The 27,432-nt window shown below is 43.8% G+C and overlaps 1 protein-coding gene across 4 annotated transcripts in view; it reads right to left on the bottom strand.

Moving 5' to 3' along the window:
- The window catches only part of LOC134356070 (upstream-binding protein 1-like), a 146,880-nt gene that overhangs the window by 87,917 nt on the left and 31,531 nt on the right, over window positions 1-27,432 (bottom strand). For 2 of the 4 annotated variants that reach the window (XM_063066637.1, XM_063066627.1), the window contains exon 3: window positions 14,484-14,635. In XM_063066637.1, the coding sequence (XP_062922707.1) occupies window positions 14,484-14,635 (152 nt within the window). Of the gene's footprint in view, window positions 1-14,483; window positions 14,636-26,744; window positions 27,319-27,432 lie in introns of those variants that run through there. The other 2 variants (XM_063066616.1, XM_063066641.1) reach the window with 2 other exon arrangements.

Genomic DNA, 27,432 nt, shown 5'->3' with positions numbered 1-27,432 from the left:
CTCCCATATAACCCCCCACCTTAAATTCCTCCATATACCTGTCTAGTAGTCTCTTAAACGTCACTAGTGTATCTGCCTCCACCACTGACTCAGGCAGTGCATTCCACGCACCAACCACTCTCTTGAGTAAAAAACCTTCCTCTAATATCCCCCTTGAACTTCCCACCCCTTACCTTAAAGCCACGTCCTCTTGTATTGAGCAGTGGTGCCCTGGGGAAGAGGCGCTAGCTATCCACTCTATCTATTCCTCTTATTGAATATTGACAAATTAATTTTATACCTATTATTCTAAAATTACTGCATTAAACATGAAAAACAGGCCCCAGCTCTTCAAGCCCACTCTTAAAACCAATCTGTCTTCCTTTAGACATTAATTACTCAATGTGAAGAGGACACAAAAAGCTAGTGTGGGTGTTTAGACAAGAGATTTAGGGCTGAGGAACCCAATTCTTTGAGAAATCGGAGGAAACCAGAGAATCTTACTTATTTTCATTTAGAGGTACAGTCCAACAAGCTTGTGTGCTCAATTACACCCACATGACCAATGAACCTACTAACCTGTACGTCTTTGGGATTTGGGAGGAAACCCACACAGTCACACAAACTCCTCACGGAGGGTGACGGGAACTGCAGCCAGCTCACTGGCACTGTAATAGTGTTACACTAACCACTACACTACCATGCTTCTCTGTGGATTGTCACCTTGTCATGGTGGAGAAGCTCGTGTGGTCCTGTGATCCCAAGAGCAATGCCATCTGGAGCTATGCTCCTGGTGGGTCACCCATGGTGGTAAGGTCGAGGGTGAGGTCCCTGACAAAGAACAATTCAACCAAGACCTCAACGGTAGAACAGGCGGACGAAGTTACTTCAAACTCAACGGCTGCGAAGGTGGATGAAGGTTGCATCAAATCCATCAGCTCCCATCGTCGTGGTTTCCATGCCATTGGAATCAGTTGATTGATTTGTGAAGTATCGTGTGCTTCTTGGAGTGCAACATCAAGTACACGTTAAACAAATACACGCACAGGCATCTTCACTCTGTGGGCCACTTCAGAACGAAGACCATCATCCTCGACCTCGAGGGATAGCCACGACGACGGCACTACCATGCCACACCAAACTCAGTGGAAACCCATAACAGAGAACATACAAACTCCAAAGAGGCAACACCCAATGTCAGAAATGAAAGTTTCTAGCACTGAGGCAGCAGGAATACTAGTTCAGCCACTGCGCCAAACTTTGTAGAATTTTGATAGTCTCCATTAATCTCGGAGTTCTGTAGAGGGATGATTTTCAGCAAAGCTGTTTGGAAATACGTCTACATTTCTATACAGAAAGATGCAGGAAAAAGGCCAGCAATATCATGAAGGATCCTGCCCACCCTGCTCATGGACTGTTTGTGCCACTCCCATCCATGCCAGGACCACCAGACACAAACAGTTACCCACTAACTCGCTCCACAACTCCCACTACCACCTTACCATTTCCTGTCAGAGTCACCTTTTGTACAGACTCCCCTGTACCTAGCATCACTTCATGTACACACAATCAATATATACAAGCTATCATAGGAGGACATATAGCCTCCTTAGAGCACACCAGGATTGAACTCCAAGCTGGAAGAGTACCGTAGTAACTGCTATGCTACCATAGTGCCCAAAGTAAACATATCTGAAGGCACAGCAAATACCCAAAATCACAAACCTCAAACCCCAATAGTTTCCATCCACATTAAGTTACATTATAGCACATACAACCTCTAACACAAAAAAATTTCCAATCTCCAAACATCAGAAGGTTTCAAATAGGTGTGCCATTGCATCAAGTTGAACGCAGCAATAATTCAGACAGCCAGCAATACTGGAACAGCTTACACAATCAAGGAACTCCTTGCACTTCTGAGAACGCCCAAGTAGTTTTGAAGTATAATCACTGATATAACACACACACCAAAAAAGGCAGTGAATTTGCACGGTTCATTAGCACAATAATGACTAGTTAATTTTAGATCAGTAGGTCAAGAGGCAGGACTGAACTCATGACTATTATGCTCTCTTCTTGCACCATTTTAAAATATATTCTTATTGCAATTGATATTAAGTTTTATGTATTGCACGGTACTCCTGCCGCAAAACAACAAATTTCACGACGTCAGTGATAATAAACCTGATTTTGATTCTGACCAATTCATTTACTCTGATAGTGCCAAAAAATTTGTATCCACCTAGAAACAAATGGGATTGCCATTTAACACCCAATTCAAAAGCAGCATCTCCAACAGCACCTTGGTGGATCTGTGGAATTCACTGCCACAGATGGCTGTGGGGGTCAGGTTATCGGTTATATTCAAAACATAGGTTGATAGGTTCTGGATTAGTCAGGGCATCATCGTTGAATAGTGCAAGAAATAAGAGCTGAGCAAAGAAACAGGCCCTTCAGCCCATCAGACACCATCATGTCCAATCTATACTAGCCCCACTTACCATCATTTTGTCTTCAGTGTTTTCTGTTTTGGAGTTTCAGTTATTCATCTAAATCCTTTTTTAAATATTCCAAGTCTTGAAACCAACTTTTGGATGATTTTTCCTTTCAGATCCTCTGATTCCTCACCATAATCCCATGCTTCTTGGTCTCATGTATTTTTGCCACTGGGTAAGATTTCACACTTGTATGCCTTTCATATTTTTGTGCAGCTTTACCTGATTCCTCAGGCACCTAATACTACAAGGAAAAAAAACAGCCAATCTTGGCTCTCCTCACAACTGAAACAAGTCTATCCCAGAGGACATCCTGGTGAATCTCCCCTGCATCTTCTCCAGTGCAATCATGTTTCTATAGTATGGTGATCAAAACTACAACAATATTCCAGTTACAGCTTAACCAATGTTTCATTAAGTTGTACCAAGACCTCCCTGCTCATACCTGGTAGAGCAGACACAATGGCCAAATAGCCTAATTCTGCTCCTATGTCTTATGGTCTTAGACGGGAAGTCTCTGACTAGTGGTATGCCCATGCTGGGCCCATTATTGTTTGGGATCTATGTTAATGATTTGGATGAGAATATACAGTACTGTGCAAAAGTCTTATAGCTAGGGTGCCTAAGACTTTTGCACAGTACTGTAATTTTGTATTGCACTGTACTGCTGCAAAAAAAATCAAATTTCATGTCATGCGTGAGTGATGATAAACCCGACTCTGATATGGGTCTCTATCGTGGACTGAGAGTGGGAAGGGAGCAAGGAGAGAGAGGAATCATGGTAGGGAAAAGGGAAAGGGAAGTGGAGGCACCAGAAAGACATTCTGTAATGTTCAATAAATCAATGTTTGGAATTGCCTGGTGTCTCAAGGCTGAGTGTGTCTGCACCCACACCACTTCCTGCCTTTGCCACTCTTCCTCCGCCACCTGAACTACTCCCTTTCCACAGCATACACCTGAAACATTTGTAAATTACTGTGCTAGAAAATGTTAGTAAGTTGGCAGATTCTACTAAAATAGCCAGATAGAGCATCAAGAATTGCAACGGAAACTTAACCGACAAGGTAGGTGGGGGAGGAAAGGCAAATGGAATGTTACATTTTGAAAGAATAAATCTAGGTAGGACTTTTGTATTAAATGCAAGGGACTGGGTAATTTAGAATAGTATATTGGTATAATGTAATATATATCCACAATAGTACAGTAATAAAGTATTACAGTATTAATGGATAATAAAACAGATGCACAGCTGAAGGAGAAATCACAAGTAAAAAGGTATATTTGCAAAAATATCCAAATATACCTTTTTATTTCAAGCACGTTTTCAGTTGCTGTGCTGGTCTTACAGCCCATGCCCTTCACCTTTGTTCAAAAATACTGGTTTGTAGTTATTATTCAGGGCCCAATTTTATGTGAAGCACAGGTGTAAGTCACAATACCCACTTCCAACAGCACTGGAAGTAGTGACGTCATTTTGGATTCTGGAGCCTGAACATTTCAATTCAACAAGGGCATCTTGCAAAGTTTCAAAAGTGATTGGATACGAGAAGGGAAACAACAGCAGACTTCCTAAAATCTTAAGTCCTACCTATTCTTTTGATTGTATCCGCGGACAGGTCCTCCTACTCTGCATTTCACAACTCACACCTTCTTTTGTCTAGGTTTTCACCCTCTAACTACTCTCCTTAATTCACCCTGTTATAGCTCACCCCCTTGGTCACTCTGATTTTGCCCTTTCAAAGAAACCCCCCCTTCCCCAGTTTTATCAATTCTGCTGAAGGACCTCCTTTCTGAAACATTGACCGTTTCCATCCCACAGATGCTGTTTGATCTGCTGGGCATCTCTGCTTTCCACTTCCCTACAAACTACCCAACCACCTGCGCTGTCAATGCACGAGTGAGTCAACTGTTCCCAGACTAGCCACCTCAGAATCCTCAATTCTAGGAAACAGGACTGTTACTCAAGGAACATGGGATTATAAATGCAGAAACACTTTAATTTTAATAAGCATATAAACTGGCTTTACGAGATTAATTATCACTTTGCAACCTCCGAACAACTGAAAGTTACAGCACAGGTTAAGAAATGCATCTCCATCTGACAACAGAGAAGTACAAAGATTTGAACCAATGTTGCCTCTTAAGTACTTTTTCAAAGACAGGAATAGTAATCCTCATCTCCAATAACACTTTTCAATGTGAGCTGTTTCTAAAACATCCCACTTCATGGAAATTCCCATCAGATTCTACATCAGACCTACAGTATTTAACAAAATATTCCTACATCCTATTCAGCTAGTTGTATTTAAATAAGTATATAAAGTACAAATCCTCATATCTATTTTCCTGTACAAATCCTTAATGTTCCTATGCTAGTTTTTCATCACAAGTATGAACCAATATTCTCAATAATCTAATGCCTGGCAGGATGTGGCACATGATAAATAACATAATTTTGACACTTGTAAGATTGATTTATTTAGTTGTCTTAAGTAGGGATCAATTTTTTAAAAAGCCTTATGTAGTACTGTCCATGCGTTAAGTTGCCTTGCTTTCAGATTGATAGAAAAGCCACCAGGGGAAAAAACCAGGGGTCCCCAACCTTTTGCACACCGCGGACCGACTGGCCCGGGGGGGGGTGGGGGGTGGGTTGTGTTCAAGTTCAACAGTGCGTGACAGGGAATGAGGAAAGGTGCAGCTGACTCGTATCGTTTCATATCACCAAATCATATCGTTTCCACGCGGCCCAGTAGCACATGCTCGCAGCCCGGCGGTTGGGGATCACTGCCCTATACAGCAAAACTCCAAAATTCCACCATGCTGTTGTTCAAAACCACCAATAACTCAGCATTGAACTTACCTGTTTTCGCTGTAACCTTTAAACACACCCAAGTCCCACACTTCTTTTAGAACTCAATCCCAATTCTCATGCTCCATTTAAATGCACCTAGCTCACAGGTAAACGTAATGTAAAAAAAAAGTAGTAATATCCTATAGTCCAGAAAGCTGTCAGTGCAGCAAAGGGCCGATTATTGTAAGTTCACTTTATTAAAACATATCCATGGCTGTTGCAATTGTCTCAACAATAAATGTCTTTAAAAAATACAACAGAAGTTTTAGAACTAGTAATATTAGAATGATGCAAAACTACATCATGAAAGCAGGCTTTTCATCTAACCAACCCATGCAGATCACCAAAGCATCCACACCTACCCTAACTCACGAGTGTGGTGTTTGAAGTCAGGATTGAATCCAGGTCACCGAAGTCCTGAAGCAGGAGCTCCACAGGCTGTGTCACCCAACTCTTGGATTCTCAATACATGATGATGATGATGATGACGATGTCGACTCAGAGCTGAGAGGCCAGCGTCGGGCATTTTTCATGCCTTACAAGGCGCAGTTCGAAAAGCTGTGTGGGGTGCCACTCCTCGCACGGACATTTTGGAGTATTATTTTACGAGGCCGAGTTCCAAGCTCGACATCAACCCAGTGCAGATGGAGAGCGTGCACGGGGGTGGTCTGTCACCGTTCTCGAACCTGGCGCTGATCTCACTGCGCCACCAGCCGACCTTTCTCAATACAAACACCGGTTAAAAACTAGTCTGAACTGATGAGCTACCCCTTTCAACCTTGAAAACCAAAATACAGATCACCTTGAGTATTGATAGCAAACACTGTTGCAATAGACCCAATACAATTCGGCTCCAGCCACAGGGGACCACGGTGGGTACCATTCCCTAGCCATACAATCATCTCTGGAGCATCTAGTCCAGGAGTCGGCAACCTTTTTGCCTCTGTGGGCTGGATCGCGTATTAATGAGTGGATGGTGGGCCAGATAAATGCCATAAAAAACTTGAAATATGGGAATTATCCATTTAAATACATCTAGTTATGTTTTGCCTCAAATTAATGAATAATGCATGCTAGAAAATGATTTGTGCTTAAGGTTGCCTATCCCTGATCTAGTCAGCAGCGACACTGAGTTTTGAACCAAATAGACTTCTGTTTATTGACTACAGTGCTGTCGTCAATATAACTCAAAGCGAAGTCATCTCCAAACTCCTAGATGTGGGACTCAACACTTTCTCTGCAACTGGGTCCTCGACTTCCTGTACAGTCTGTATCAGTAAGGATAGACAGAGAAACTTCTGCCACGATTATCCTCAACACTGGTGCTCCACAAGGTTGTGCCCCCTCAGCCCCCCATTCTACAGCCCGTACACTCATGACTGCGTGGCCAGATTCCGCTCCAGTGCCATGCTTGCAGACAACACCACTGCAGTGGACTGAATCTCAGAGTTAAAGGGAGGAGGGAGAGTCTAGTGCAGGCGTTTCCAACCTTATGACTTCAGGAAGTGGTTTATGTATATACTGCACTCCTTTTTACATCACAGTGCTGAGGTTGAAAGGGTTGAGAGCTTCAAGTTCCTAGGTATAAAGACTAACAGCCTATCCTGGTCCAACCATGTCAATATCACAGCCCAGTGCACTAGAGCCTAAACTTCCTCAAGAAGCTGAATAAAGATGGTATGTCCCCTTTGACCTTCACCCATTTTTAATCAATACAACACAGAAAGTTAGGTGGCAGGGTGTTGATACATCTCCAAAGGAGGTGTAAGGTTCTCCTTCCCTCCGTTAGCCTGCAGGTCACTCTTGAGCAAGGTGTAGAACCTGCTTAGCCCCTGTGTAATAGGGTCACGTGAAGCCATGGGAACAGGCGGAGGATGATCATATGAACAGCTGGTGCACATCATAAGTCCTGGTTATGCGACCACCGACGCCAGGCAGACAATCTCTGAAGAGTATTGATAATGACTGGGATTACCCATCTTGTAAAGACACTGGTTCAGAAGGCGGCAATGGCAAACCACTTCTGTAGAAAAATTTGCCAAGGAGAATCACAGTCATGGAAAGACCATGATCACCCATGTCATAGCACATAGAAAGTACCCTATCCAGATGCATCAGAGTTTGGAATGCAACTGCTCTATCCAAGACCACAGGAAACTGCAGAGTTGTGTACACAGCCCAACACATCACATAAACCATCCTCCCCTCCATGGAATGTCTACACTTCTGACTGCCTTATGTCATCAAAGACCCACCCATTGCAGACATTCTCTCTTCTCCCACCTCACCAGACAGATTTTAAAAAGCCTGAAAGCACACACCACCAGGCTCAAGGATGGCTTCCATCCCACATATAACACTAAACAGTCACATACAAATTTAAGACAGCCTCTTGACTTCAATCCACTTTGCACTGGCTTCGCACCTGCACTGCAATTTCTCTGTAACTGTTAACACTATGTGCCTTTTCTGATTTGTTTGGTTCTTTTGTGCAGGAGGGATTTGAGGGGTTGATGTTCCTGTTCCAATTTATTCATTTTTTTCATGCGGGGGGGGAGGGATTTGGGGGCTGATGCATTTGTTCCTTTTCATGTGGTGAGGGGGGATTTTGGAGTTGACGATCGGGATGCCTTTCTTTTCTTTCTTGGTTTCATGGCTACCTAGAGAAGAATTACTTCAAGTTGTATACTTTAATAAATGAATTTTTGAACTATTCTGCATTCTGTTATTGTTTTCCCTTGTACTACCTCAATGCACCAACGCAATGAGATGGAATGTATGGATGGCACGCAAAACAAGTTGACCCTCAGTATATAATAATAAACCTATCTGATAAAATCATTCAACCATTTTGACTGCAACTTAAACTCACCAGCATCACAGAGAATTTTAAAAATAATTGCATCTGGTGTGCAAATCAGCTTCATAATAGAAATTCCATCACCTCATACCCTTACCAAGACCAATGATTCACAAACACTCGGGTGTAGATATCAGCAAGCATACAGTGCACTGAGCAGAACCAACAGCAGCTACTTGTCATTTTTGGATATTAAATTACACAGCCAGGGTAAATACCCAAGGCAAAACATACCAGAGCCCTACACCCTATTTACACTATGCTACAAAACTTGGTTGAGAAATATACAGGCAATCAAGGCTAGCCTCTGATACAAGGTCATAGCCTAGCATCAGGATGGTCATCTTCACTTGACAGCAGTAAACAAAAACTACCCCTCCCCCCATAAAGATGTTTAAGATGTCAAAGAATAGGGGGTGTAGGTTTAAGATTCAAGATTCAAAAAACATTATTGTCATTCTAACCGTACATCAGCTCTGCAGGGCAGAATGAGACAGCATTTCCCAGGAGCAGTGCAATCATAACATAACAAATGCAACACTAAATAATAAACGTAGCAATAAATAGTAAAACACAACAGCCACATGTCAGTTAAAATCAAGTTATAAGTGTCCAGTGCAAGTTAAAAGTGTCCAAAGCCGAGTCAGGTAGAGCAGCTATTTAGCAGTCTGCCTGCCTGTGGGAGGAAGCTGTTTAGTAGCCTTGTGGTTTTAGTTTTGATGCTCCTGTAACGTTTGCCTGATGGCAGAAGAACAAACAGTTCATGGAGAGAGTGTGAGGGGTCTTTAATGATGTACCATGTCTTCTGGAGGCATCGACTCTGAAAGAGGTCTTGGATACAAGGTAGGGAGACCCCAATAACCTTCTCTGCTCCCCTAAACACCCTCTGCAAGGCTTTTTTGTCAACAGCACTGCAGCTGGAGTACCAGGTTGTGATGCAAAAGGTCAGCACACTCTCAACCATGCCTCTGTAGAATGTAGTTAAGATGTTAGTGGGGAGTGATGCTTGTTTAAGCTTCCTCAGAAAGTGCAATCTCTGCTGGGCCCGTTTCACAATCCCAGTGGTGTTCCTGGACCAGGTGAGATTGTCCGAGATCTGCACCCCAAGGAACTTGATGTTTTCCACTCTCTCCACTGTGGAGCCGCTGATGCTGAGGGGTGTGTGCTCAGGCTGAGACCGTCTGAAATCGACGATCATCTCCTTGGTTTTGGTGACAATAAGCACCAAGTTGTTATCACTGCATCAGCTCTCTAGGTGTTTGACCTCCTCCCTGTACATTGTTTCATCATTTTTGCCGATGAGCCCCACTACTGTGGTATCATCAGCAAATTTAATGATCTGGTTCTCCTTGAATCTGGCTGCACAGATCACGTGTTAGCAGTATAAACAGCAATGGGCTAAGCACACAGCCTTGTGGGGATCCAGTGCTCAGCGTGATGGAGTCAGAGATGTTCCTGCCAACACGGACTGACTGTGGTTTTTCTGTCAAGAAATCCAGAATCCAAGGACACATGGGAGTGTTGAGGCCAAGCAGCGACAGACAGGAGATTTAAAGGGGAACTGGGGGAAATTACTCAGTGGTTGGGGACTGGATACACACTTGCCCTAGTGACAGAGGCTGCTACTCAACACTTAAGCAACATGCAAGCAAATACTTGAGTCACCTAGCACAGAAGACCAAATGTAGTCAAAAGCATTAATGTTGGTAGGTACAAGCGGAACAGCTTGCATCTGTGTGAAACAACTCCATGACTGGAGTGACCTGGATCCTGCAGTAGTGGCTTTACAAGTTTAAAACTTTGCCATTAGTAATGTAAACTAGTCCCAAAGTAGTAAGAAGTTGATTGAAGACCTGGTCCAGAATTGTTGTAAAGTCCAGAGAACCAATTATTTTGTTCTCCTTTATACTATGTACTGGAAATAACTAAACAACCTTGAAAAGTGTTGGTGTAGATTTGTTCACAGTGGTGTCATCGCTCCAATGCTGGCAGTAAACAGATTGACTCTCTGATCGGAATCACAGACATCTTGACATCATTTAGCAAACGTACAAGGGAACTAATTTTCCTTGAAGACAGATAAATGAGAAGGGTGCTCCTCAATCCCCTCTGATAGGAGGAGCTTTGAGATTAAAGGCCACACAAGTACCTGTCACTGTACACCACATTTCTCTTGGCATTTAATGCACTGAAGAGCATGACAATTATCCCTCTCAATGGTTCGAATTCACACTTGTAATTTAAGCAATAGGTCTTCAGCAAATGGCAATGGTTGAAGACCATCTTTTAAACAACCTTTTCTACAGCAAGCAACAGGGAAACACAAGCAACAGGAATTCTGCAGATGCTGGAAATTCAAGCAACACACATCAAAGTTGCTGGTGAACGCAGCAGGCCAGGCAGCATCTCTAGGAAGAGGTACAGTCGACGTTTCAGGCCAAGACCCTTCGTCAGGACTGGAAACACAAGTCTCTTTTCTCAAAAATGGTCACAATGATAGCATCTGAGGTGCCTTTATATCTTCTCCTGCTCCTCCTAAATTTAGGGATGAGGTTGTGCAAAGTCCCACTCCAAGATTTATAACTACAACAGCAAAATCATCAGCTTGAGCCTGGCTCATTCCATGGGTGAAAGCTGAGGGGGACACAGGAGCATAGTGGTTACATAACGTTCTACAATGCCAGCAGTCACAATTCAATTCCTACCACTGGATGGAGCTTGTACGTTCTCCCGGTGACCATGTCCAAAGGCGTATGGGGTAGGGACAGTAAACTGCAGGCATTCAATGTTGACACTGGAAACATGGGACACTTGCAGGTTATCCCCAGCACATCCTCAAATTAAATTGGCCAATGACACATGACATATTTTACTGCATGTTTCAATATACATGTGACAAATAAAGCAAATCTTTAAAATATCTTCAACTTCCAATAAGGATTTTTAAAAATTTGAATTAGATAGGGAACGTAGAGTGAAATTAAGGGTATTTGTGCCAAGACAGAAACAGGGTAAAGCATTTCTCTGAAGTTCACCTTTCACTTTGCTATCCTTGGTGGAAAGGATAGCTCCTAAGTGGGACAAGCTTTTGGGTGTTAAGTGGTCTTTTCAATGCTGAGGAACCTATATATGCAGTGCTAATAAGTTACTTGGATCTCATGTGTTCTTTCTAACTACCAGCTGTTGTTTAGACACAGTCTAGGTGCTTTCTGACAGAAGATAATAATGTCTTCATATGTGCTAATTACAGTGGACAAAAGCACAGTTCAGATACAGAAAGGACACTGCAGTAGTTTCACATGCCGCAGACATCATCTGAACAGAGCTTTTGAGTGGTCCTTAAGACATCAATGGATTTGTTTCTAAAAACAGCATTTTTGTTGCGATCTGTTGAAGCTAGATCAAACGGAAGTAGCAAGGCAGCAGATTCAGCAAGGCAAAGAGACAACCTGAAATATGAATGTTGCCTTTCAATCCCTTCCAACTATTAAAACTGGCCTTAAAATATTCCTCAAAACTCAATGAAAGCAAAGTTACAAAGACTCAAAACCCAGAGAGAAAGCAAGGCATTCCTTATGGATAATCATTCCGTTTGTGACACTTCATTCTTCTTCCTCAATCGCTGTCTCCATCTCTGGAGACAATCTGTCAACTGACATCTTTTATAAACCTACTGATTCCCACAGTTATCTTGACTATACCTCTTCCCGCCCTGTCTCCTGTAAAAATGCTTTTCTCAATTCCTTCGTCTCTATCGTATCTGTTCCCAGGATGAGGTATTCCTTTTCAGGACACCAGAGATGTCTTACTCCTTCAAAGAACAGGCTTTCTCTTCCTCCATCATTGATGCTGCTCTCACCCATAACTCAACTTCCTGGACATCTGTGCACACCCAATCTTCCCACCGCCTTAAAGGTAATAGGGTTCTTTGTCTCACTGTGAAATGGAGCCACCTCTTTTTCCCTTATTTGGGGAGGGGGGAGGAGAGAGGGGGGAGGAGAGGGGGGAAGGAGGGGGGGAAGGAGGGGGGGGAAGGAGGGGGGGAAGGAGGGGGGGAAGGAGGGGGGGAAGGAGGGGGTGAAGGAGGGGGGGAAGGAGGGGGGGAAGGAGGGGGGGAAGGAGGGGGGAAGGAGGGGGGGAAGGAGGGGGGGAAGGAGGGGGGGAAGGAGGGGGGGAAGGAGGGGGGGAAGGAGGGGGGGAAGGAGGGGATATATATATATATATATATATCGAATACCGGGTGAATGAGTAGTCTTTGGGGTACTGCAAGTCTGTGTCTTTATTAATGCTTTGCTGCATGGTTGTGTGCTTAGTGGGGGGGGGGCACCGATGTTTTCTTTTTGTTGGTGGGGGAGGGGGGATTGTCACTCTGCTGCTGCGTGGGAATGGGGAGCTGGGGGGGTGCTTCAGGCTTCTAACATTTAACTGTCGTTCATTCTTTGGGGCACACCTCTGTTTTCATGGATGGTCGTGAAGAAAAAAAATTCAGGATGTATATTGCATACCTTTCTCTGACATTAAATGTACCTTTGAAACCTACTACCCCATGACCCTCGCAACTAATACATCATTCTTTGCAACTGCCGCCACCTCCAAAGGGATCTTGCCACTAAATACATCTTTACCTCCTCCCCAATCTCCACTTTCTGTCGAGATTGCTCCCTCAATGATTCCCTTGTCGATTCATCCCTCTCCACTGATCTCCCTCCCAGCACTTAACCTTGCAAGCAGCAAAAGTACTACACCTACCCATTCACCTCCATTCAGGATGCCAAATAACACTTCCAGGTGAGGCAACACTTCACCTGTGAATCTGCTGGGGTCATCTATTCTGTCCAGTGCTCTCGATGCAGCCTCCATTGTAAATTGGTGGATCGTTTTGTCGAGCACCTCACCACCATCTGCCAAAAGCAGAATTTCCCAATAGCCCAACATTTTAATTGTTTCACATTCCTGTTCCAACGTGCCGGTCCACAGCCTCCTCATGTTACGATCAGGCCACCCTCAGAGTGGAGTAGCAACATCTTATATTCTGCCTGGGTAGCCTCCAACCTGATGGCTTGAATATTGAGTTCTCCTTCCAGTAAAAAAAAATACCCTCCCCCCCTTCTATTCCCCACTCTAGCCCTTTACCTCTTCTCATCTACCCATCACCACCTCCTTCCTTTTTCCTATGGTCCACTCGCCTCTCCTATCAGATTCTTTCATTCTCCAGCCTTGATCTTTTCCACCCGCCTGGCTTCACCCATCACCTTCCAGCTAGTCCCAGGGTTTGAGGTCCATGGAGGCAGAAGGCATTAAGTTTCACCCACCACCCCACCCCACCCCCCCCCCCCGGTCAGCATATCTGAATGTCAAAGTCCCGTGATCAGCGAGCTCTGGAGTCGACACCCGAACACCAAAGTCAGTCAGTCCAGAGGTTGAGGGCTTAAAGCTGAAGTGCCTGTGCGTGGGCATGTTCAGAAGTCAGAGGCCTGATGTCCGCGAGTCCGGGGCCAAGAGCTGGAGATCATAGTCAATGAGGCTGCCTGTCATGGTGCTGCAGGTGTGTTTAAGTAAGTGGGAAGGTGGGAAAGAGGGCTGTTTTGCTATTGTTGCCTGTGCATCCTTAGGCTGTGCTGGTTGTTAACACACAAACAGGGTATTACACTGTACATTTTGATGAGCACATCATAAATAAATCTGAATCCAAAATTGAAACTGGGTAACAGCCTCTTGCATTATTATCTGAACAGAAAGAGCAGTCAAGCAGGTCCTCCACCCTAATATATCTACAATGTTAATTGTCCACTGATGAATGTGGAATAAAGGACTTTTTGACAAAATCTTTAGAGTAGCCTTTACCAAATAGTGACAGTAGATATTCTCTGAAACATGAGCAAAGTTGATACAAGTTTAACAACTTGCCTAATCAGATTAAGTTTTCAATGCAGTCATGTCTCACTAACATGAAGGAGCTTTGTATCAAATTAACAGGGATTAACACTACAGTATTATTTGTATCTCAAAGGTTCAAATCTCACCTTTGGAAATAGCAAAATATCAATTTCATCAAAAGGCAGAATGCTTTCAGGTTTTTATTTGTAGAATAAGTTTAGTATTCCTCCTGAATGTACATATCTTCAAGCTCACAATGCAAGAAAACATGATCAGCACCTACATTGCCATAGCCCCCAGCAGTTTGCATGCCACCACCCTATCAACTAACTCACCCATTAATGGTTTTATAAATCACATTAAAAAGCATATAACAAATAACAATGTGGAGCAAAGCTCTTCAAAATGTGCAACATACCTTGGTTCAAATAGGTGAGTGTTTCATCATGTAGCTTAACAGCAGGCGATGTGGCTGCGTAGAGCACGTACTGGAATGGTGGATGTTTACTTTCATCCTCTGGAGGAAGGTTAGAATCTTCTTGTTTGAAAATGGGCAGGGCCAAGACGTCACTGCAAAATAAGAAACTCAATCAATTCATCATTTTCAAGGGAAAACTAAAAGATACCACTCAACAGAATAGACACCAAAATCACAACTGAATGTTACAAAGAATCTTCCTCCATCATAGTTTCACCTACATGTTGTTTACAATATATATAAGTGACTTACACGAGGGAATTAAATGCAGCATCTCCAAGTTTGCGGATGACACGAAGCTGGGTGGCAGTGTTAGCTGTGAGGAGGATGCTAAGAGGATGCAGGGTGACTTGGATAGGTTAGGTGAGTGGGCAAATTCATGGCAGATGCAATTTAATGTGAATAAATGTAAGGTTATCCACTTTGGTGGCAAGAACAGGAAAACAGATTATTATCTGAATGGTGGCTGATTAGGAAAAGAGGAGGTGCAACGAGACCTGGGCGTCATTGTACACCAGTCATTGAAAGTGGGCATGCAAGTACAGCAGGCGGTGAAAAAGGCGAATGGTATGCTGGCATTCATAGCAAGAGGATTCGAGTACAGGAGCAGGGAGGTACTACTGCAGTTGTACAAGGCCTTGGTGAGACCACACCGGGAGTATTGTGTGCAGTTTTGGTCCCCTAATCTGAGGAAAGACATTCTTGCCATAGAGGGAGTACAAAGAAGGTTCACCAGATTGATTCCTGGGATGGCAGGACTTTCATACGATGAAAGACTGGATCGACTAGGCTTATACTCTCTGGAATTTAGAAGATTAAGGGGGGATCTTATTGAAACGTATAAAATCCTAAAGGGATTGGACAGGCTAGATGTAGGAAGGTTGTTCCCGATGTTGGGGAAGTCCAGAACGAGGGGTCACAGTTTCACGATAAAGGGGACCGAGATGAGGAAAAACCACTTCACACAGAGAGTGGTGAATCTGTGGAATTCTCTGCCACAGGAAACAGCTGAGGCCAGTTCATTGGCTATATTTAAGAGGGAGTTAGATATGGCCCTTTTGGCTAAAGGGTTCAGGGGGTATGGAGAGAAGGCAGGTACAGGGCTCTAAGCTGGATGATCAGCCATGATCATACTGAATGGCGGTGCAGGTTCAAAGGGCCGAATGGCCTACTCCTGCACCTATTTTCTATGTTTCTATGTGCAGACTCCAACCACTGTGAAAGGGTTTAAACCTCATGTTCTATTGGCTCCTTTGCAACTCATCTTTGTTTTGTCCTCTTGAGGCTGCCTCCAATGGGAACAGTTTGTTCCCATCTAGTCTGCTTATAAACTTTATAATCTTGAACACATCAGATCTTAAGGGGACAACATAGTAGCATGGTGGTTAGCACCTGCAGTCACCTTTGGGGTTCAATTCCCACATTCGCCTGTAAGGAATTTGTACATTCTCCCTGTAACCATGTGGGTTTCCTTTGAGTGCACCAGTTTCCTCACACATTCTAAAAGACATACGGTTAGGGTTTCTGAGTTCTGGGCATGCTACGTTGGTGGCAGAAGTGTGGTGACACTTGTGGGCTGCCCAACATAATCCTCATTGATTTGATTTGATTTGATTTAATCAAATGACACATTTAACTGTATGTTTCCATGTACATCATCATCAGGTGCCATGTCCAGTTTGAGCTTTGACTGCCATGGCCCACACACTCCTGTTTCACGTCAAGTGGATCAATTCATTGGTACTCATTTCCAGTTCTCTGGCTGCTGTCTCTATCATTTGTCTTCCTCTTACTTTCTTCCCTTCAATCTTTCCCATAATTACCATGCATTCTAACTCCTCTTTCCAAATCACATGTCCAATGAAGTTACGTTGCCTTTTCATGATCTCTTTTTGTGTTTTCTCTGTTCATGATATCCTCGTTAAATAATCGTTTCCATGATATTCTTTGCATCCTCCTCAAAAACCACATCTCTGCTGCTTCAATTCGTTTCCTCATGTTACTAGATATTGTCCAACATTCTGAGCCATATAACATAATTGGATAAACGTAACATTTTAGTACTCTGAGGCGGGTTGTCATGCCTAGTTTAGTATTGGTCAGTATACTCCTCATTCTCATAAAGGTGTTTTTTGCCATCCCTATTCTTCTTTTGATGTCCAAATCGCACCTGCCATCTGATGTCACCGAGCTTCCTAAGTAGCAAAAGTTCTGTACTTGTTTTATGTCATCCCCGTTTATTCTCAGCCCGCAGATAGGATTCCCCTTCTTTTTGGATATCACCATACATTGTCTTTTTGCAATTGATAGATAGACCCATTTTTGCACTTTCTTCAACAATCATATTAAGTTTTGTAGTTCTTCCTCCGTACTTGCAATTAACACAGTGTCACCTATCACATTCCAGCTAGCTTCCTTCCCCTCCCATACCTTTTTATTCTGGAGTCTTCTCCCTACCTTTCCAGTGTTGAAGGGCCTCGGCCCAAAACATCGACTGTTTATTCAATTCCATAGATGCTATCTGACGTGCTGAGTTCCTCCAGCATGTTGTGTGTATCACTCCAGATCTCTATTTCTTTTCAGAAGCATATAGTCATGCACTTTGCTCGAAGGAATAAAAGTATAGACTACTTTCTAAATGGGGAGATTTTTTAATCCGGGATGCAAAGGGACTTGAGAGTCCTCGTGCAAGATTCCCTAAAGGTTAACTTACAGGTCAAGTCAATGGTAAGTAGGGCAAGTGTAATGTTAGCATTCATTTCAAGACGACTAGAATATAAGAGCAAGGATGTAATGCTGAGGCTTTACAAGGCATTGAACAGACCACACGGAGTATTGTGAGCAGTTTTGGGCCCCTTATCAAGGATGTGCGGCCATTGGAGAAGGTTCAGAGGAGGTTCATGAAAACCATTCCTGGAATGAAAGGGTTATCATACAAGGAACATTTCACAGCTCTGGGCTTGTACTCACTGGAAATTATAAGAACGAGGGAGAATCTCATTGAAACCAATCAAATGTTGAAAGGCCTAAACAGAATTGGTGTGGAGAGGCTGTTTCCTATGGTGAGTGAGTCTAAGACCAGAAGGTACTGCCTTAGAATAGAGGGATGTCCATTTTAGAATGGAGATGAGGAGGAACTTCTTTAGCCAGAGGGTGGTGAATCTGTGGAATTCATTGCCAAAGGCCAGGTCATTGGATGTATTTAAGGTGAAGACTGACAGGTGCTTAATTAGTCAGAGTGTGAAAGGTTACAGGGAGAGGGGAGGAGAATGGAGTTGAGAAGGAAAAATGGAACAGCCATTGGGGGAGCAGACTAGATGGACCAATTGACCCAATGCTACTCCCATGTCTTGTGGTCTTTTACATTCTAGAACTGCACCTCATGCAAGTGTAATTGTCAACATGGACATTGTGAGCTGATGGGCCTGTTGCGGTGTTCTACGACTCATTCCTGCTACTGAAGTGCATCACTTTACATTTCTCAACATTTTCATCTTCCACCTATTCCACCATAGGGGGCAACGATTCCCACTTGTCACTACACCTTCAAGTAGTGAAAAGTAACGTAGTGGTAGCGTAATGCTTTACAGCGCTAGCTCCAAGATCCAACATTCCAAGAGGGCCTATGGGGTAAGGTTAGTAAACTGCAGGCGTGCTACGTTGGTGCTGGAAGCATGGTGACCCTTGCAGGCTGCCCCCAGCACAATTACAGAATGCAAGCTAGCATGGCTGACGCAAACAACGCATTTCACTGTGTGTTTCGATGTGTTAGTGATAAATAAAGCTATCTTTTAAAGTTATCTTTAAGTGTTGTAACGGCACCCTCTATAAGTAGGAGTCATCTACATTAAGAAAAGCAACGGTTCTTGTAATTCTTTTGAACTCCAACTACACTTCCTTACAGTCCCAGAAGTAGTTTCAGATTGAAAAGCAAAAACACTAACAATGCTGGAAGCCTGATCCAAAAAAAAATCAGATGGAAATACTCAGCCGATTTGTTTCTTTGGAATGTGCTGAAAGATCAGCCTAAAGCACCAACCATTTTTATCTTTGCTGAGCCTGTATTTCCACAATTTTCTGCTTTAACAACCTGTGTCCTATATATTTGTAAAGCAGGGGTTCCTAAGCTTTTTTTATACCATGGAGTGATACCATTAAGCAAGTGGTCCATGGATCCCAGGTTAGGAACCCCCGCTCTGCAGCTTTCTTACCTTTTGCCAACTGGAGCAACAAGGACACTCATACAAAATTTTAACTCCCATCAAGTTACAACACCTCAATTCATGTAGAAATTAATACTGCATCACTACAATAAATACCATCACCCAAGTAATATTAGCAACAAACATGGAGCAAGTTATTCCACTATTACACAGTCATGTAGTACTATGCAAAAGCCATATTCTTCTCTTCAATGTAAAGCACAAAGGGTATCAAAGATAAGGGACAGAGCAGAATGGGGTTGATAGAGATTTATAAATCATGATGATTGAATGGCAGACTTGCTAAACTGAATGGCCTAATTCTGTTTCTATGTCTAATCTGCTCCAGCACGAACATAAGGAATTTTATGTTTTGACTGTCTCACCGAAAACTTATTTCAACTAAATGCTGAAGAATAAAGAAACAAAAACACAAACATTCATTCCAAGTGATAAGGAAATTGGTATCATAATAAACTGCTGTTAACGTGCGTGTACGTTATCCAACTAAGGTTGGTTTCAGTAAACCAAGAAAATGAAATATTGTCAAAACTGGGTTGCATTGTAGTGTTGTGGTTAGGATAACACTACTACAACACCAGAGATCAGCCTTCAAGGTTTAATTCCTACCGCTGTCTGCAAGGAGCTTGTACATTCTCCCCGGAACCACATTTCCCCATGCTCCAGTTTTCCTCCCAAATTCCAGACAGAAGAATTAGGGCAAGTGAGTTGTGGATATGCTATGTTGGTGCCGAAGGCATGGCGATACTTGTAGGTTGATACATACATATTCGGACTGCACTGGTCATTGACGCAAATGATGCATTTCACTGTATATTTCGATAGGTATGTGACAAATAAAGCTACCTTTCATCAGCTTAGATCGCTCAAATACCATAGTCAACTTTAACCTTGGAAATCTCTCTGCATTTGTTCATACTCCCTTGGGCTGAGGCAAACTGCCTCAAACTGCAAAATTGTTAACGTTATCATTATTCAACTATTGGAAATAATTAGGAAGATGTGCAGCTCGGGTGGTTGACGGTTGGGTTGAGTTTCTTCTCCAAGCTTGGCAATTTACATGCAAATGTTTCATCACCATGCAGGGAGACATCGCCAATGCGCATGACTGTGTGTCTTCCGAATGCCTGGCCTTTATATCCTTTTCAATCAGCTGAATGGTCATCATTTCAGAAACAACTGTGATGTAAGGAGGAAATCTCGCTGATGTGGCTATGTGGCGAACTTTGTGCATTGTGGTCTAGGATCGGCTCAATCAACAGGATTGAGGTATACATGTTTGCTTACAGAATTGTTTATGGAAAACCACGCTTCTAGGAATTATCTTGCATGTCACGTATTCGCTTGCGCTATGACTTTCACTGGTGCCAGTGGAATTTGTGCCCCACTGTTGATCATTCACAGTCCCTTGGGATTGAGGATGCTGTTACGCTGGTTGTTTGTCACAAAGCAGCTGGTGAAGTCAACACAGTACCCACAAGCTCTGCAACAGATAGGAGAGAAGGTGCAGGCAAAAAAGTAGTTTTAAAGTTCTTCTGTTTTTGTGTTGTCCCAAACAACAAACTGAACATTCTCAGTCTTTTTCCAAATGCTTTAAAATTACTGTATATTTTTCCATTTGTAAGAGACCCTGATTTTAGACTGAATTAAATCACTTTCAACATTGATAAGATTTTAATCAATGTTCATGGTTCGCTAGTCGCTAAATCAATTAATAGAAACATAGAAAATAGGTGCAGGAGTAGGCCATTCGGCCCTTTGAGCCTGCACCGCCATTTATTATGATCATGGCTGATCATCCAACTCAGAACCCCGCCCCAGCCTTCCCTCCATACCCCCGATCCCCGTAGCCAGAAGGGCCATATCTAACTCCCTCTTAAATATAGCCAATGAACTGGCCTCAACTGTTTCCTGTGGCAGAGAATTCCACAGATTCACCACTCTCTGTGTGAAGAAGTTTTTCCTAATCTCGGTCCTAAAAGGCTTCCCCTTTATCCTCAAACTGTGACCCCTCGTTCTGGACTTCCCCAACATCGGGAACAATCTTCCTGCATCCAGCCTGTCCAATCCCTTTAGGATTTTATACGTTTCAATCAGATCCCCCCTCAATCTTCTAAATTCCAATGAGTACAAGCCCAGTTCATCCAGTCTTTCTTCATATGAAAGTCCTGCCATCCCAGGAATCAAGCTGGTGAACCTTCTTTGTACTCCCTCTATGGCAAGAATGTCTTTCCTCAGATTAGGGGACCAAAACTGCACACAATACTCCAGGTGTGGTCTCACCAAGGCCTTGTACAACTGCAGTAGTACCTCCCTGCTCCTGTACTCGAATCCTCTCGCTATAAATGCCAGCATACCATTCGCCTTTTTCACCGCCTGCTTTACCTGCATGCCCACTTTCAATGACTGGTGTATAATGACACCCAGGTCTCGTTGCACCTCCCCTTTTCCTAATCAGCCACCATTCAGATAATAATCTGTTTTCCTATTTTTGCCACCAAAGTGGATAACTTCACATTTATCCACATTAAATTGCATCTGCCATGAATTTGCCCACTCACCCAACCTATCCAAGTCACCCTGCATCCTCTTAGCATCCTCCTCACAGCTAACACTGCCGCCCAGCTTCGTGTCATCCGCAAACTTGGAGATGCTGCATTTAATTCCCTCATCCAAGTCATTAATATATATTGTAAACAAATGGGGTCCCAGCACTGAGCCTTGCGGTACCCCACTAGTCACTGCCTGCCATTCTGAAAATTTTCCCACTCTTTGCTTCCTGTCTGCTAACCAATTCTCTATCCACTTCAATACCTTACCCCCAATACTGTGTGCTTTAAGTTTGCACACTAATCTCCTGTGTGGGACCTTGTCAAAAGCCTTTTGAAAATCCAAATATACCACATCCACTGGTTCTCCCCTATCCACTCTACTAGTTACATCCTCAAAAAATTCTATGAGATTCCTCAGACATGATTTTCCTTTCACAAATCCATGCTGACTTTGTCCGATGATTTCACCGCTTTCCAAATTTGCTGTTATCACATCTTTGATAACTGACTCCAGCAGTTTCCCCACCACCGACGTTAGGATAACCGGTCTATAATTCTCCGGTTTCTCTCTCCCTCCTTTTTTAAAAAGTGGGGTTACATTAGCCACCCTCCAATCCTCAGGAACTAGTCCAGAATTTGATGAGTTTTGAAAAATTATCACTAATGCATCCACTATTCCTTGGGCTACTTCCTTAAGCACTCTGGGATGCAGACCATCTGGCCCTGGGAATTTATCTGCCTTTAATCCCTTCAATTTACCTAACACCACTTCCCTACTAACATGTATTTTGCTCAGTTCCTCCATCTCACTGGACCTTCTGTCCCCTACTATTTCTGGAAGATTATTTATGTCCTCCTTAGTGAAGACAGAACCAAAGTCATTATTCAATTGGTCTGCCATGTCCTTGCTCCCCATAATCAATTCACCTGTTTCTGTCTGTAGGGGACCTACATTTGTTTTTACCAGTCTTTTCCTTTTTACATATCTATAAAAGCTTTTACAGTCAGTTTTTATGTTCCCCACCAGTTTTCTCTCATAATCTTTTTTCCCCTTCCTAATTAAGCCCTTTGTCCTCCTCTGCTGAACTCTGAATTTCTCCCAGTCCTCAGGTGAGCCACTTTTTCTGGCTAATTTGTATGCTTCTTCTTTGGAATTGATACTATCCCTAATTTCTCTTGTCAGCCACGGGTGCACTACCTTCCTTGATTTATTCTTTTGCCAAACTGGGATGAACAATTGTTGTAGTTCATCCATGCAATCTTTAAATGCTTGCCATTGCATATCCACCGTCAATCCTGTAAGTGTCATTTGCCAGTCTATCGTAGCTAATTCACGACTCATACCTTCAAAGTTACCCCTCTTTAAGTTCAGAACCTTTGTTTCTGAATTAACTATGTCACTCTCCATCTTAATGAAGAATTCCACCATATTATGGTCACTCTTTCCCAAGGGGCCTCTCACGACAAGATTGCTAATTAACCCTTCCTCATTGCTCAAAACCCAGTCTTGAATAGCCTGCTCTCTAGTTGGTTCCTTGATATGTTGGTTCAAAAAACCATCCCGCATACATTCCAAGAAATCCTCTTCCTCAGCACCTTTACCAATTTGGTTCACCCAATCTACATGTAGATTGAAGTCACCCATTATAACTGCTTTTCCTTTACTGCACACATTTCTAATTTCCTATTTAATATCATCTCCGATCTCACTACTACTGTTAGGTGGCCTGTACACAACACCCACCAGTGTTTTCTGCCCCTTAGTGTTATGCAGCTCTACCCATATCGATTCCACATCTTCCCGGCTTATGTCCTTCCTTTCTATTGCGTTAATCTCATCTTTAACCAGCAACGCCACCCCACCTCCTTTTCTTTCATGTCTATCCCTCCTGAATATTGAATATCCCTGAACGTTGAGCTCCCATCCTTGGTCACCCTGGAGCCATGTCTCTGTGATCCCAACTATATCATAATCATTAATAACAATCTGCACATTAATCCTGAGCATGAGCTCTAAAAAAAAACCTGGAGTGTCATTAGCACCTCAGCCAACAGATCTAGAAACCAGAATGGAGGCCTTTCAGCCCACTGACTCTGCACTGATCATCAACCACACATTTATACCAATTCCATTTCATTCTCCAGTTACTTTACTCCCTCAACTAATTCACATCCATACATAACGGGCATATCAAGAGGCCAATTCACTTACAGGCGCCAATGTCTTCAGGATGCAAGAAGAAACTGTTTCAAGTACACGCAAACTCCACAAGACAGTAAGAGATCAGAAAAATGGAAAATCCTACAAAAAGTAGTGAATACAGACCAGTCCACCAAAGGTAAACCCTCCCCACCAATGGGCATGTCTACATGAAATGCTGTCGCAGGAAAGCAGCATCTATCACCAGGGAACCCCCACCAAGGCTATGCTCTTGTTTCACTGCTGCCATCAGGAAGACGGTACAGGATCCTCAGGACTCTCACCACCAGGTTCAGGAACAGCCATTACCCTTCAACCATCAGGTTCTTGAGCCAAGGGGATTAACTTCACTCACCCCATCACTGAACTGTTGCCACAACCTATGAACTCACTTTCAATGACTCTTCATCTCATGTTGTTGATGTATTGCTTATTTATCATCTTTCTTTTTGCTACTGTAATGCACAGTATGTGGTCTTTTACTCCAGTTGAATGCCCAGTTGGTGCCATCTTTCATTGATTCTGTTGTGGTTATTATTCTATTGAGTATGCTTGCAAAAAAATGAATCACAGGGCTGTACATTGTACTTCAATAATAAATTTACTTTGAACTTTGAAATAATTCCAGGTTGTTGGAGCTGAGAAGTAACACAGCAAGCTACATTTGTGTTGTACTACTTATACACTTGTGTAGCCCCCACTATTTAGTATGACCAGCTCAGACATCCCCATGATTATTGAATTAACCCTCTTACCTGCACTGGGTAATGTTGTGTCATTACCATAGCTGTGTGGGGAGCCCATAAATAACCCCATTAAGGAATTCTGCATCTCATTGATTCTCATTTCAATGGCAGTCCACACGTCCTGCCCTGTCCCCAACTCTTCACTTCGTCACACTTGCCTTCCCAACTCAGTTCCCAGGTTCATAATGACATTAGGGGAGCACAATAGCTTAGCTGTTAACGTAACGCATCTACAACACCAGCAACCCAGGTTTAATTCCACAGCAGTCTGTAAGAAGTTGGTATGTTATCCCCATGGCCATGTGGGCTTCCGACAGAAGTTCCGCTTCCCTCCCACACCCCAAAGACATACAAGTTAATTGGTCACATGCATTAATTGGGCAAGACTGGTTGGTTGGGCCAGAAGGGTCTGTTACATCTCTAAACAATAATCACCACTGGGTGCTCATTACTATTCTGAAGCAGAGAGAGTTGAAGAAAGAGGAAGTGGCTTCCATCACATCCACCATGATAGAAAAATTGGTATGCATGAGGAAAATTAGAATATTGTAAAAAGTAGACAACATTGTGGGCTAAAGTCTGTGCTGTAATGTTCTATGTACATCGGGTGGGGATAAAAGAGACAAGAGGATCCGGGCATTCCAGCAACACACAGGCAGGGTGCAGTCCTGAGTCCCACATCTTTCACTCAGCAGCTGTACTGATTAGCCTAGCTAGCCAACAAGGAACCAGTCCACACCGAGCTATTGAGCTACAGGAAAAGTGACAGCAGAGGAAAGGAATTTGTGCCAAATTCTCAGCAGGGCAGGAGCTGTGAACAAGGTGCCCACAATAGACGGCAGCATGCAGCCCAAGTAGACGTCTTCTTTAAGGTAGGTACCATATTGCAAGTTTGAACTAGAGGGCAGAAGACAAAATCAGCACTCGGCAGGATAGCACTATGCCAAGTTTCAGTGTACAATCATCTATCCATACACTGACAAGCACAATGCATAGTCTCCAAGACCATTCCATACAAAACCAGGAATCTGCAGCATCCACAGGCACTACAATGTCATGGTTGATGGACAATAACTGAACCCCTAAAAGAAATAACACTCGTGTTATATCATAGGTTGAAAATAGTTAGAAATATTGAATTATAACAAGACACAAGTAGAAGAAAAATACAGTTAATAATAATATCACACACAAGTCCTGAAGACCAAGTCCTGATGAAGGGTCTCAGCTCAAAACATCGACCCTTTATTCATTTTCATAAATGCTGCCTGACCTGCTGAGTATTGCTCTGGATTGCCGGCATCTGCAGAACCTCTTGTGCTTCTCATAACAGCATTCAGCTTCAAATTAATTTCTTTAAACACTACCTAACCTGCTAACCATTTTCAGCAACCTAGCTTACAGCATAACAAATCACAAGTACTGGAAATCAGGTCAGACAACTGTGCAGATATAAAATTAACATTTCATGTCAAAGATTGCAGATATGTTGCAGCATTATAAAGCTCTAGTTAGGTGACATCTGGAGTACTGCACACAGTTCTGGTCATCCATTACAAGAAGGACGTTGAGGCTTTGGAGAGGGTGCAGAAGAGATTTGCCAGGATGTTGTCTGGATCAGAAAGCACGTGCAAGAGGTTGAACAAACTGAAGTTGTTTTCTTTGGAGCAGCAGGTGCTGAAGGGAGATCCAACAGAGATTTATAAAATTGAGAACCACAGATAGAGTAGACAGAGAGCACCTTTTTCCCCCAGAATTGAAATGCTTAATAGAAAAGGGGTAAAGTAAGAGGGGGTTCAAAGATGCGAGGAGCAAGTTTTTCTCTTTACACACAGATACAGTGGTGGGTGCCTAAAATGTGCTGCCTGGGCTGGTGTTAGAGGCAGAAACATTAGGACAGGGGTTCTCAACCCAGGGACTACGGAACCCTTGCTTAATGGTATAAAAAAGGTTGTGAACTCCTTGCATTAAGGATTTATTTTTAAGAGACGTTTAGACAGGCGCATGAGAGTGAAGAAAATGGAACGACGTGGACACTGTGTAGGCAGAAGGTATTAGTTTAGTCGGCCATTCGATTACTAATTTAATTGCTCGGGCACAACATTGTGGACGGGAAGGCCTGTCGTGTGCGGTACTGTTGTAAATCTGAGGAAGCGGTACTTGAAATGATAACCTCCTGCGTGTTTCAGCATTTCTGTGTTTGTTTACCCTAGTTTTGGGTTGATTTAATTCGCAGGCCGGGTAATTCATCTGAAACCCCCCGTGTCAATTGAAGAGCAGGTACTTCCTGGAAGCCATCAACAACAAAATATATTTAGAACGAGAGTGGCGATGAAAGAGCAGTGCATCCTCAGGGGGGGGGGGAAGAAGAGGGGCAGAGAAGAGAAAAAAAGCCGAAAAGGAGGGAAGCTTGCGGCGCCCTTACAGATCATTGCAACTGCGGAACAAAGAGCTCAGGCAACGGGCTCCACTCCGCTCACCTCATGCTGTAAGCCCCGGAGCCGAGCTCCTGGCCGATCCCCGACAAGCTGGAGTCGAAATCGTGCACAAGGCCGGACTCGATGGCTTCGTCCATCTTCAGCACCCAGGCCATGGTGAGTGAGGGCAGCCGAACCCGTCGCTAGTGGAAGGGGGAAGCGGGTGTCGGCAGGAGACGCTGCCTGACCCCCCCGATCCCCGGCTCCCGGCCCTTCACTGGAAAAGCGGGCCTGCCTTCGCACTCGCTCGCCTGCTTCCCCGGCTCGGCTCAGGCCACCATAGCGGCTCCTCACACACCCAGTCACGACTCCTTGGTGGGCGGTGCGGAGGGGGGAAGCGTGACGCCTTGCGATTCCCTGCCGGAGTAGAACTGCTCGCTCACGCACAGCCCGGGCTGGCGCCGTCAACGCCGCCGCCACCTCCTCCACCCCTCGGCGCTCTCACCGACTCGGGCACAAACATGGCGGCAGGCCGCTCGGCCCTCTCCCAGCCGACGGCCGCTCCTGCGTCACCTCGCACGCTGCGTCGGCGGCCACTCGGCCCCTCTCCTGACCAAGGCTGCGTCGCCGCGCGTGAGGTTCTCTCAGCCGCATGGTTGCGTCACCAGCACGCGACCTTCTTTCACTGCCAATTGGCTTACGTCACCGTGCACGCTGCGTCTCCCGCTCTTGTTATAACTGCGCATGACAC

The sequence above is a fragment of the Mobula hypostoma genome, chromosome 1 (assembly GCF_963921235.1).
Source record: "Mobula hypostoma chromosome 1, sMobHyp1.1, whole genome shotgun sequence".
Lineage (NCBI taxonomy): Eukaryota > Metazoa > Chordata > Chondrichthyes > Myliobatiformes > Myliobatidae > Mobula > Mobula hypostoma.
This window is presented reverse-complemented; position numbering and strand designations above follow the sequence as displayed.